The sequence below is a fragment of the Falco rusticolus genome, chromosome 7 (assembly GCF_015220075.1).
Source record: "Falco rusticolus isolate bFalRus1 chromosome 7, bFalRus1.pri, whole genome shotgun sequence".
In the NCBI taxonomy this organism is placed as follows: Eukaryota; Metazoa; Chordata; class Aves; order Falconiformes; family Falconidae; genus Falco; species Falco rusticolus.
In genome coordinates, this window is record NC_051193.1 from 1,679,238 (window position 1) to 1,691,773 (window position 12,536).

General features: G+C 44.2%; 1 protein-coding gene across 3 annotated transcripts in view; it reads right to left on the minus strand.

The window, feature by feature from the left end:
- Positions 1 to 12,536, minus strand: part of NPTN (neuroplastin) — a 59,699-nt gene that overhangs the window by 1,440 nt on the left and 45,723 nt on the right. For 2 of the 3 annotated variants that reach the window (XM_037394563.1, XM_037394565.1), the window contains 3 exons: positions 10,771 to 11,044; positions 679 to 700; positions 69 to 142 (listed from right to left, as the gene is read on the minus strand). In XM_037394563.1, coding sequence (XP_037250460.1) covers positions 82 to 142; positions 679 to 700; positions 10,771 to 11,044 — 357 coding nt within the window. In that variant the 3' untranslated portion in view covers positions 69 to 81. The remainder of the gene's footprint in view (positions 1 to 68; positions 143 to 678; positions 701 to 10,770; positions 11,045 to 12,536) is intronic. The other variant, XM_037394564.1, reaches the window with a different exon arrangement.

Here is a 12,536-nt window from a genome sequence, read left to right on the forward strand (position 1 = left end):
CCCAACCACTACAGAAAAAGGAGGAGCTTAGCCTGCCCGGTTCGGAGATGCGTGCGAGCCATACTTACATGATAAGCATTTTTAATTTGTGTTTCTCTGGCGTAAGTTTTTATCTTTATGATTGTTTGTAGAATTGGTTTTCCTAGAGAAAGAAATAATAAAAGAATGCACCAAAATCAGTCACAAGTGTAGGGAACAACAGCTTTGCACACGCGTGAAACCATTTCATCCTTCCACCTCTTCAGTGGCTGAAGGCAATGCAGCCTCTGGACCGCATGTCTTGCCCCCTCCTTGCCCAGAGCAATGCACCCCCACGCCCATCACTTTGCTCCCTAGGCTCACCGCAGCCTTTTTACAACTGAAGAAGATTGTTTGGGTTTGGGGTTTTTTTTTTTTTTTTGCTTATGATTTTATAAGTAAGTATCAAACCGGCTACAGCAGGCAGCCGGGGAAAGCACATGTCACTTCAGCACAAATACTTCTCTCTTACTCCTTCCGGATGTTTTCCAAGCAAGGCCCTTGCAGAGAGCACTTCTCTTTACTCCAGCGTAACAACCCACAAACCAAAGGGTCCGCTACCATCAGCGGTGTCACCCAAAATGTCAATCCTACGTACCGTGAACTCCCATAAACCCTCAGATTAAGCCAAGCAATATTTTTTTCTTAAAATGCACTTACATTGGCCCAGCTGGTTCATCATCTGCAGAAAGAATTCCGATGCAATCCAGGAAAAGACAAGGAAAGAAAAAGAGAGTCAGTCTTTGCACCGTACGCCAGCTGAACTGCAAACAGCAAACTGATCTATCTACAGCGTTAAAGGCCATTCCACTTGGTAGTGCAAAGATTCATGAAGTTATTTTTCTGGATTCAAGTTTTAATGGCAGGTATGTTGCTTCAATGGTTTTAGTTAACACTTTGAATGCTTGTCATGAAGAACTGCAACTGTAGCGGACAGATTGTTGCAATATGGTCAGACTCATCTTGTCCCCAAGTTCCAGTGGTTCAATCTCATAAAAAATAGATGAGAAGACAAACCAACGTTTCAGTTGTAAAATCCTGCTGTTTGTTTTCTTGCATTCATTTTTTTTTTTTTGTTAAATGTATCTTATATTTTTTTAAAGCCATTCTTCAACTGCTGATGGGTCACTACTGGTATATACACCACAGGGTATATACACCATATGCTTATCTTCCTCCATGGATGATTTAACCTCTACATACTCCATTTTTCTCAGTGTCTAATTAGAAGGGACCAGGTTAGGCAGAGGCCGGAGGTGCAATACTTGATTCAAGTATCCAGAGGCAGTCCTTGGGCAGCAGCAGGCACTGCTCGTGTGTCCGACAGAGCACAGGGCTCAAAGCACCAGGAAAAGTCGGGGCTGTTGCAATACCTCCAGACACCAGACTTCAGCTACAGGAGACTGACAGCATTGTTCTGTCTGTGGCTCTTGGCAAAACCGTTCTCGCTTAAGAATTGAAAAAAAAAAATATCTGCCAATGAGTATGGTTTCACATTAGCTCTTTCATGACCAATTGAACTTTTTTTTTTTTTTTTTTTTTTAAGGCTAACACACCTTATTTTGCTCTCAAGCTGCAGTACAGAAGACAGAAGTGCGTTTGAACAGCAGTACAAAAATCGATCCAGAAAGTTAACACTCCTGTATTTTGGGGAGACCAACTCAGGACCTGCCATTTTTGACATTCAACAGTTGCCGTCCCTCCTTGTGCTAGAGGGAGTTTTTCACTGAAGTCTTTAAGAAACTCTCAGCAGGATTCCACAAGGGTGCTTAGTGCACATGAAGCAGTTATGGAAACTACAGTCTTAACAGTGTAGGCATCCGCATGAGCACACGCTAGGAGTAATGTCGGTCAGAGGGGACATTACTCCACCTGTACCTTCAAGGCAACGGATAGGCAAAGCCACCGCTAGCACAGACAGTGACCGGAACAAAAAAATATTTCAAAAAAATAAAAGAACTAACCACAAATCAAGAGCTTTACAGCCAAAATAACACACTAGCGACACACCAGTGTCCACAGAAGTCCATTACCAGCAACAGTACACTATCAGACAAGATACAGAGAGAACTAGGACTAGTAAGGACAACCAGACATCAATGTGCTGTTGTATATACAGTGGAGATATACAGACACACATCAGGTACTGAAACACAGAGCACGGTAGAGTAAATCTAGAACTTCCTTCCACAAGTATCTTTTGATTCACAAAAGATCTTAAAGCAGGCTGTGCTTGCCCTCCGCACGCGGGGTGGGAAGAGCCCTTTGTCCCCCAGGTCAGTACTGCTACCGATGCCGTTCTGCTTTAAGACTCTGCTGCCTCAGCTTTCTAACAAGCATCATCGACATCTTTGAGAGTTTGTTTGGGTGGACTTCAGAAATACCAGACTGCACCATTAAGATACAAGCTCTCTCTTGCTAGAAAATAACCATTTTTCCTTCTCTGTTGAAATATTTCAACGCCTAGTTCAGGTAAGTAGTTTTGTGTGTTTAAAAAAAAAAAAAGATTCATATATATAAAGGCTGCCATGGGGTGTTTTTCCTAACAAAGATCCAACAAAAATGTCTATTGAAATACTTAAGATTATACGGTGGATCACCACCACTCGTCCCTTCCCATCTATCACCTAAACAGATAAAATAAGCCCGAGGAGGGAGAATTTCTCTGTGCATTACTATCCTGGTCAGCCATTCACCTGCTGGCAAAGCACCCCCAGAACAGTACAGACAGAGACCGAAACCTTAGCAAAACCAGGGGGCAACAGAACAACAGAAAAATAAGAAAACTAAGACTAAATAAAGATTAAAAACAGCAAACTGAAATCCAAATTAGTTGTGAACGTGAATGAAGAAGTTTTAAGAAAAAGTGTTAACATTATGACTTGTGCGTTGTATAGACTGAAGCGGAGATTAAACAAACTCCAAAGCATGCAGATCTCACACTTACCACCATTTTTTTAAGGGTATGATGCAATTGAAGGGGGGGAAAAAAAAAAAAAAAAGAAGTCATAGTAACCGACAAATATCAATGTAACTCAAAACCTTTATGCCAGAAGACCTGCACTAGCAACCGATAGTCTCTAACAGTACGTGAAGCCTACGGCCGCAGAGAAGGAACACCCTCCCCACAGCGTGCTGCTTCACTCCGTCCCGCACCACTTGCGGGTCAGCTGCAAAGTTCGTAATGGATCACGCTGAACCCCCCCTTTGCAGGCATTTGCTTTTGAATTTGGAGGGGATCTGCAGGCTCCAACACCCCCATTACTTGTATTATACAAGATTAAAACAAAACAAAACCAAACCCCAAACAAAAACCACACCACACCCAAAACCAAACCACCAAAACCCAACCAGCCAAGACTTTCTCGCAAGTACAGCGATGACTCGCTCAGCGTTGCCCCGGCCTGTGCATTTCTGACCCGAAAGGTTAGAACTGCTACTGTCTTTAACACATCGTGTCACACACAGAATCAAGCCTTCCAGGCAAAAATATCTGGACATTAGAACTGCAGGATGATGACAAACAGATTTGCTTAGTTCCTCCGCTTGTATTAACTGTCTGGGAACGTAAGTCACGCTTTGGCAGTCTGAGAAGGGGGCTGTGTTTTGTGGCCCCTCCCAACTTCAGCCTTAATTTATAAGGCATTTTAGATGTGACACAGTTGCTTTCACCTCCTTTGGAAGGCTACGGGCCTTACCTTTACTATCAAATTAATCTTGTGTAGCCTCTTATGATGGGTAGAAGTTAAAAATGAAAAGCTAACGGGTCCTTCCAGCACTAACATTCAAATTTTTGCAGCCAAAGGGACTCTGCTTCTGCTCGTGCTTCAAAACCTGCCCAGAGGAGCCGGACCAGGAGCCCTGGCCACAGGGCAGCCCCCAGGCCTGCCCTCACCCTCGGCAGCGAGCGGGGCAGTATCAATGGAAGTCGCCCATGGTATAAAAGTTCAAATTCTGTTCAAATACTCGAAAGGAAAAGCCAGCATCTGTGGTATCTCTGGGGTCCTGTGTTACAACTTTACAGCCTCCAGAGAGTAATTTTCCTGAGCCATCACAGAGCCTACTGGGGAGTTTTTATATTTAAAAGCTTGCTTAAGATCTTGCTTTCTGGGAAGAGAAAATTTGACAGTGGCTTGAAAACTTTTGAGAACGTTTATAAAAATTTAGATGTGTTTGCCCAAGTTGGAAAAAATCAATTTTTAAAATATTTTTTTCAGTTCTTAATTTGTAAAGCATTGAAAAGGCTCCACATGGAGCAGTCGAAGCGGTCCACAGCCACGCAGGACCATGACGCCTTCGCAGGAGGCAGCTGTTTGCGGGGACACACACGTTACAACCTGCAGTAACCACTTAGGGCTGCGGCTGCACACTCAAAGGTGGCAGTTACCACCAGGACGAACGCTGGGTTTGGAGCAGTGCTCTTACCTTGGCCTTCCCTAACCGGAATGCTTTGGAGGGAGGGGGAAGAAGATGTGAGCAGAGACACTCGCCTTGCTCCACAACGCAAACCAGTAAGAACGAGCCGCTGCTCTGAAGCGGAGCGAGGGCACGGGCGAGCGGCAGCAGAGGCTCCCTGGCCAAGGCTACTTACATCAGACTGGAGGAATTTGGATCCATAACAGCATCTAACAAAGCAGCACACAATGGCCCAGGGGAGCCAGGCTGTTCAGTTACCGCTGTGACATAGCGATGCTTGCCATCAGGTATGGCCGGGAGCTGCACAGCCTCGCCATGTGCCTCTGACAGTTTTCTCCCCTTTATGAATTTTAAGGATGGGAGAGAAAGATGCAGGCAATGGGGGCAGGGGGGAAAACCCCAAAATTAACTCACTATAAGGTAAACCATTTCAGTGAAAACATTTTGTTCTTTAAATTACTTACAGTAATAGCAGGAACAGGGAAAGTCAAGAAAAAAAGAATGAGTATTAGAAAGAATGTGGGGATATGGATGGAGCTTCTGCAGAGCCGGAGCAGAAAAACATTTATGGAAAGTCTTTGTACTAAGCTGAGAAATGAGAAGGGAAGAATGAAAAAGGACATGTTATAAACACAGTCACCTCGCGGCTTTGAACTGAAGATCACGTAGAACACGGAATTTAAAGTAAAAACTGTCAACATTCCTACAGGGGAATGTAGCCAAGAAGTTTTTACTTTCTACTTACCCCAGAACACACCCTTTAAAACAGTGCCTCTGCTAACTGCAGGCTATTCGATCCAACAACAACAAAACCTACTTTCTTTAGGGATCTTTGAAATACTACATTCAGGTCACAATGGCTCATGGCTGTCTATCAAAAATAAGCAGCTTAAGCTATACGACAGAGGAATAAAAAGCTATTTGCTTCCTTTTCTTGTCAAGGGAAGCCCAAGCAACTTGCATTCTGAGCAAAATGCATCAGCAGTCCCTGCTGAGACCGTTTCCCATCATACATGCAGTGATGCGCCAGCGTCTCTGGCCTCAACATGCCATGGTCATGCAGCTTTCATCACCAAAAGCCACTGGAAGCTGCACGTTATTCACCCACTCTTCATTCTACAAAACCTAGCTGCTCTCTGGAGAAGGTATATGATCCATATATTGCTTCACCATTGTAAAGCAAGTCAACACTCTCATTTTGAAAGAGCGCAGGAATTCAAGGGCCATCTGCCCTCCCTTCCTCCTTTCAGTACATAATTTGGATGCAGGGGGGCTCACACCTGCGGGCAGGTTACTGGACGTACTCCCTGCAGTCACCTCCCCTCCCAGGAGGATGAGAATGCCCCTAATCCACAGGCACAACGGCAAGAACCTGCACTGGGCACCCACCAATGCCATCTTCACACCATTTCTGGTGGAAATACAGATTTCACGGGTGCAAATTTCCTTCTTCTGCTATACAGCAGCAGGAAGAAAAAACAATCAAAAAAAAAAAAAAAGAGTAAGCCGACAAATCTGAATTATGTGAAGGAGGAAACATTAGCAAAAGAGCTACTGAGCAGCCCTGTTCCATGGCATAAAAAGCAGTTCAACTAAACGCAAAAAGCAAGGTCCATGCAAAAAAAACCCAACAAACAAAACACAAAACCAACAAAAAAACCCCAACAACAAATGACAACAAACTGCAGTGAGGAAATGCCAAAGTTAAAGTAGCACTCTTGCTCTTCCAGCATGGCAGCACTTCTAGATGGAGGTAACACCTTTTGTACAGCCAGCGAATATATCGTGTCTTGTAACACACAGCCCTTTGTCCCCCCGAGCTCTGAAACCTAAGCAGCCTCACCCTGCAGCTGAGCAGTAAATTGAGAACTGCTCCAAATTTAACCAGGTTATCTGTCACTCTACCCATCTGCCAAGAGATGAGGTAGTTGGCACGCTGAGGCAGGTAATTTTTAGCTTGTGTAACATGGAGACGAGAGAGAGGGAAAGGGAATTCAATTGTCTTTATTTTGGCTGGCCAGGTAGAGTTCCCAAGCACTCTGGAAAGCATCCCAGACACCTTCCAGGACACAGATAATGTTTCTCTCTGAAGTCACATCTCCCACCAGTAACTGGGTGCTCCTGTTCAGCATCAGTTATCAAAAGTCCTTTTTGGCACTTATGTTCAGACTCACCAAAAAGGTACAGCCCTCAGGCCTTGCCTTTTTTTTTTTTCCCCTGATGTAGCTGTAAGACCACTCTATTTTCTCTGAAGTTCTTACAAATACACTCTTGTGCGTATACAAGTACACTGCAAATACAAACACTGAAATTACTTCTCTGGTTTGTTGAGGTTTTTTTTTTTTTTTTAATCAATACTTCTGAGGTTTGTCTGAGAATGTCATACTTCTCTACAAACAGTTCTTCCATCAGGGTAGAGTGGGAGGGACCCGCAGGATTTCCTGTCTCACTGCCTTATGCTACATTGAACTGGAGGATTCTTTGGAGATGCAGAAATGCTAAATAGTTGAATACGCTTCTCAAGAAAGAGCAGCAAGATGGGCTGGAAAGCAGCACTCCAGCGAAGACAGACTAGTAGGGCTGAGAAAAGTAAGAGGACTCCAATTAAGCATGCCTGTTAGTGAGGCCTGGAGCAATCCCACTCCAGCTTTCTGCCTGGGCTGGTTTCATCCAAGGGAATGAACACAGCACACCCCGAAGGGTTGCCTGTAACTTGCAGAGGCTTAATGAATCCAGCCCTAGAAACTATGTCACCGGGTACTGCACGAGGAAGAGCCCAGTGTGGGCACCAGCATCTCCCAGCAAGACCCAAGACAGTTCAGCTGCATTCCATCCTACAGTGTTATCAGCCAGGCTCCGCACGGGCTGCGGGTGCACTTCCAGGTGTCAATTTAACAGTTTCTTCAGCTCCAGAGAGGCTTTGGTTTTTCTGTATCTATACAGTGGACGTTACCGTATTTAGCATCACTGTTCTTCTCCAAAACTTCTAAAGAAATCCTTAAAAGTGTCCTGAATTAAGTCACCTTTGCACTAGGTCTATGCAGAAATCCTCACTCCAGAGATCCTCCCAACAGGACAGACATTAGCCAGCACGTCAGCGGACTCTCAAGGGGAAAGCAAACCTGACTGAAGGGAGACCCCGTCTCCGTAAGGCAGGATCTGGGGGCACCCCATGGGCCACTCTGAAGCACTGCAGAGGGGCGAGACTACAGGTAAAAAGCTTGCACCCCAACATTTAGGCTGTTTACTGGTAGCAGACACCGTATCTGCAGCAACAGACAGCCTGCAGCAGGAGGATGTACCAAGCGCAGTGGTAACGATCCACTAGGCAGTGGTCCAAGGAAAGATGCAAAATGGCCATCCATCCTCAGACATGGCTGGGATTTTTTGGCTGCTTCTACCTGCTACTCCAGAGCAGAGGAAGAACAGAGAAGTCTAGTGAGTAAGGAAGCTCCAGAGTTATTCTGCCACGGGGAGTGGGGTGATGGTGGGGAATATGAAGGAATCTAAGGAAAAATCTGGAGTGGTCCAAGGACAAAATTCACATCCCAGGAAGAAGAGCCATTCAGTGATGTTACTCTGCTGATGGGGCTACCAGGCTTTTTACCCTGTTAGCAAGGAGGACCCAAAATCTCAACCATTATTGCTGCAGCAGCTTCGTATGAAGATCTGGCACAAGCACAACCCTTGTCCTAAAAGCTCAACCCATCAAAACCAATATTTTTCTGGAAAAAAAAAAAAAATAAAAAAAATCAGAAAACCATCTGATAGCTGAGAGATCACTGCTCTTGCCAAATAAGATTGCTATTAAGTAATACAGTGCTTAGAATACTATCTGCATGAGTTGCTCGCTCACCTATAGACTCATTGATGTTACCCACTACAGATCACCACAGCATGCGGAGGCAGATGTATGATTTTGCAAGCAGAGAGTTTCAATGCCATTGCATTAAAACAATAACTTTGGCATTTCGTTACAATGTATTTGAAATAAGAATAATTTAAGTAAAACATCCAAGTGTGAAAATCAGCAAAACTATCAACGATTTCTCACATATGCATTTGTAAAGTGCTCCTGCTTATTAAGAGAGTGTTTCCCACCACGGTATCACAGAAAGCTCCAAATGCCATTACAGAAAATGCAAGAGTACCCAAGGGACTCAAGTCGGCCTTCAGCTGAGAACATGTTATACCGACTGTGTCTCTTCATCCAGGCAAACCTAATGCACAGATACTGGCTGTGATATGCAGTATTAGATTTTGTCCTCCAAGTGGACAGGGAAAACTATTTGTCCACCACAGAGGTGCATCGCTCTCCAGGACTCAAGCTTAGCCGCCTTCACAATAACAGCAGACCGAGCAAGCAGATTTAGTAACCTCAGCTACCTGGCCCATCATCTAGGACACTTCCGTCAGAGATGATGAGCCTGGCTCCCTCAGGAGTGGCCAGACCAACCAGGAAACCTTCAGCCTTTCAAGCAAACGGGTAGTGAACTCCTCACAGCAACGTGTGCTTACCCACATTGCCGTGGTGGCTGTGCTGCCGTCTGGTCAAGTCAAAGCCAATTTCTATTGCATTAAGTCTGTTTGAGGCTGTTTGCAGTAAATATTTACACATCAAATTACAATCTGGTATCTTGTTTCAGTCCTCGTGAAACTTTATCAAATGAGATTCTGAAATGCAGGGAACTATGACCAGCCACCACCACAGAGGTGTGATTCTCCCCAGCCACCCTGAGAGCTAAGCTAGGCCAGTGCAGCCTAGCAATAAGTGTTCTCTTGCCTTTCTCCCATAAATTATCTTTTTCAAGTTTTCTGGGCTGGTTGAGAGCCACTTCGAGGACAACTGCTGGCGGTATAAACCCCTTAGCCACTGTGAAGCTGTTAGTTATGCAGAGGAACATGCACTACACAGTTTAAATTTTGTTGGATACACACCTAGACCAGTCTCAATGCATGCTCTATAAGCAGTTAGTAAATGCTACTCAAGTGGTTAAGATCAAAAGCTAGTTTCCTCTAGGTATGCACTACTTAAGACTGCTTTGATCTGCTACAGAAGTGATCCAAGCCTCAGCCATTCTCAAAATATAAGCACTTATTATCTGTTATGCAAGATTTATTTTTTTTCATTCTCTGGAACACAGCTCAGGAACCACGCAGTTGGTTTTGCCCAGACTTCACAAGCAGGTCACTGTTGCAGCACCTGTATTTTCATCTCAAAAGGCAAACGTCATGCTGCACTGTTACCAATCCCTTGCACAGCTTGACTAGTCACTGCTGCACAAGCTAACTTCCGAAGGCAGCCGTGTGGTACCTGCCACGCTAGAGGGCTCATTCAACCCTGGAAGACACCAGTGATTCAGCGCTTCCCACACTGACTCAGCACGTTGCCCTCCATGTACTTTAAAGCACCTGCTCCATTAGTTGGATGCATCATGCTCCTCCAGCACGATGGCACACCAGCCACTTCGCACATGGATTCCTTGGACAGGTTTTCTTGATAAACACTGTAGTAAGCAGCTGGGTGTCATGTTAAAACCTGTTTCTGAATCTGGTTCTTTCAAATCCTTATTTTTAGCCTCAAACTGACCCCTCCCCTATCCTTTAAAGAGGAAGGTATGCAGAAGCAGCTCAAAGATGAAAGAAACAGTTACTGGTTTTTTGTGTGCCAAACACAGTTTAACTAATTAGTGTTACCATCAAACCTGGCAATAAAAACCTAATCTTTAGAAATTATAACTCAGTGGGTATTACAACTGGATGGTTTCCAGAGCATTCCTTAAATACAAGTTCAGTTACACACCAAAGTAAGAGCCCTACCCCTACTCTTTTAACATTGAAAACATGTTTTATTTTTGAAGCATCTCTGCAGTCCCAATCCCTTTAAGCATAATGTTCCATCACAAAACCTGCCCAGTGTCCAATCCCAATGCCATACGGAGTGAGTGCCATCCTGGATTAGAGTGTTTCTGGTTCTCTCCCCGCCCCCCGTACTGGGCTGATGGGCAGGATTTCTCAGGGCTAATACAGCAGGAAAGAGACAGGAGCACTAGACCCCTTGTGCAACAAAAGCTTTAAAGACAGTGAAACAACTGCCCTCCCCCCACACAGTCTGAGATCTCTGGGAAATCCACGCAGTACTGGGACCCTCTGCACCTCCTGGGCTTAATGTTTGGAGAGGGAACAGATGAGAAAGCAAAGATCTCTGAGCTGAACAAACTGGGCTGCCGGTCCTTCCTGCCAAAGCCCCACTCCGTCCTGCTTCCACAAGTTCACTATGTATTTTGGTTTGGGTTGGGGTTTTTCCTCCTTACAAGCGGCTTTGAGCACACTTACCGTCTGGGACTTCATCCGGCCGCTTCCTTTTCTCATAAATAACTATGATGACAACGAGGATAACGATTTCTGCCAAGATCCCCAAAAAGGGCCAGAGGGGAGCCAAGTGGCTGCGGACACGGAGGATGGTTGTGACTGAGACAGAGCCGACCTGGTTGGTTGCATTGCACTGATACTCGCCAGGATCCTCATTTATCTGTAGGTTTGTGATGCTGAGCTCAGTGTAGTTGTCTTTATTTAAAATAAAGAATCTGCCAGAGGAGTTGTTGATGTCCTGATAAAAGGAGAAATGTGAAAGAGGAAAAGAGCAAGAACTTTATTAAGTTCTGGTGCCCCTTCATTTGTATGTCACGGAAACTAGAAAAGATTTGAGGGATTCTTGCATAGAGGCTGGTTCCCTAACACACCAGAAAAGCTCACTACTAGCGTTTATTCTGTATCTCTTGCTAAAGTGAACTGTGCTTCAAAGCAACAACAAAAAATGCCAGCTTAACTGACAACCTGTATTTTCATCCTACTTAAACAGTATCAGCCATAAAAAGCCAGCAGTTGTGATCACTTAAGCTACCATGTTGTGTTCTCAGCCTTTTGCTTCACGAGAAGCCGTTACACTCCATTCACCAGTTAACAGCAATAAGATGAAACAGGTCGACCTAAACAGATGAGAGAAGTAACAGGAGAGAGGATACATTCCCTAGCAGAGGACAAAACAATTTCAATGTAGAGAGGAAAAAGAAAAGCAGTACCAGTTTAGATTACACTGCCTTAGATAGTATTTTCTAACTATTTAAGGTACAGCGGCCCTAATAAAATTTTCCCCTTGCTGTGCTTTTAAAAGAAAGAGGCACTGCTCACAGATTTGTGGTCAGGGCAGCCTAGGCCACCAACTTCAAAAATATTTAGAGAAGCTGGAATTCAAGGTGCCATATTTGTCCTACATTTGAAAAAGAGACTTCCAGAGTTGCTTATGCTTAGAGAATTAAAAAGGAGCAAACTTTTACGAAGTATGGATGTCTGATCTTCCTGAAAATTAATCTTGGATGAACTTATCGAATAACCTCACCAGAAAGATGGCGTGAAGGGAAACCTGCACACCACCACAGTGGACTGATGACTCACAGCACTTGTTAAATCACTTGTATAGCACTGTCTTATAAAAATTTAAGCTCACACTTAACAGTGAACAACCAAACCAAACTGTTTTTTGATTAATATTTTTTTCTTCATCTGTCAATCAAATTTCTACCTCTGGCAGATCATGCAGCAACATACAAAACAGGTGGGCTGAAGGGTTTAGCAACTTCCAGCTTCTCTTCTGCTATTCCAATTACTAGTCAAATTCTCTTTGCTCACTAGATCAGTTGCTACATGGAAAAAATATCCTCACTTAAACACTAACAGGTATCACTGCAACTTCCTCATATTAAGTCTTGTGAGCTCAGCCAGTAAAACTGGAAAGCAGTTTGAGAAATTAATAACCAAATGCATTTTTAAATCACATTTCATAACTCACATCTTGCAATTTGTAGCAGATACCCTGAACACCACACCTCTCTGCACAGTTCCTAACTTTGCCCAGCAGCAATGCAGTCGGCAACTCTGTTCACACAACAGCAATAGAAATAGCCACTTGGTACTTGCTGCTGCTGAAAAACCTTCGCTTCACTCACTAAGGTATCAGACTTTTGAGGAACTCCATTTCCAGAAGTTACAAGGCACCCTAAAGAATATATCCCTAAACCCAAGGTGCTCGTTTCCTTCCTTCC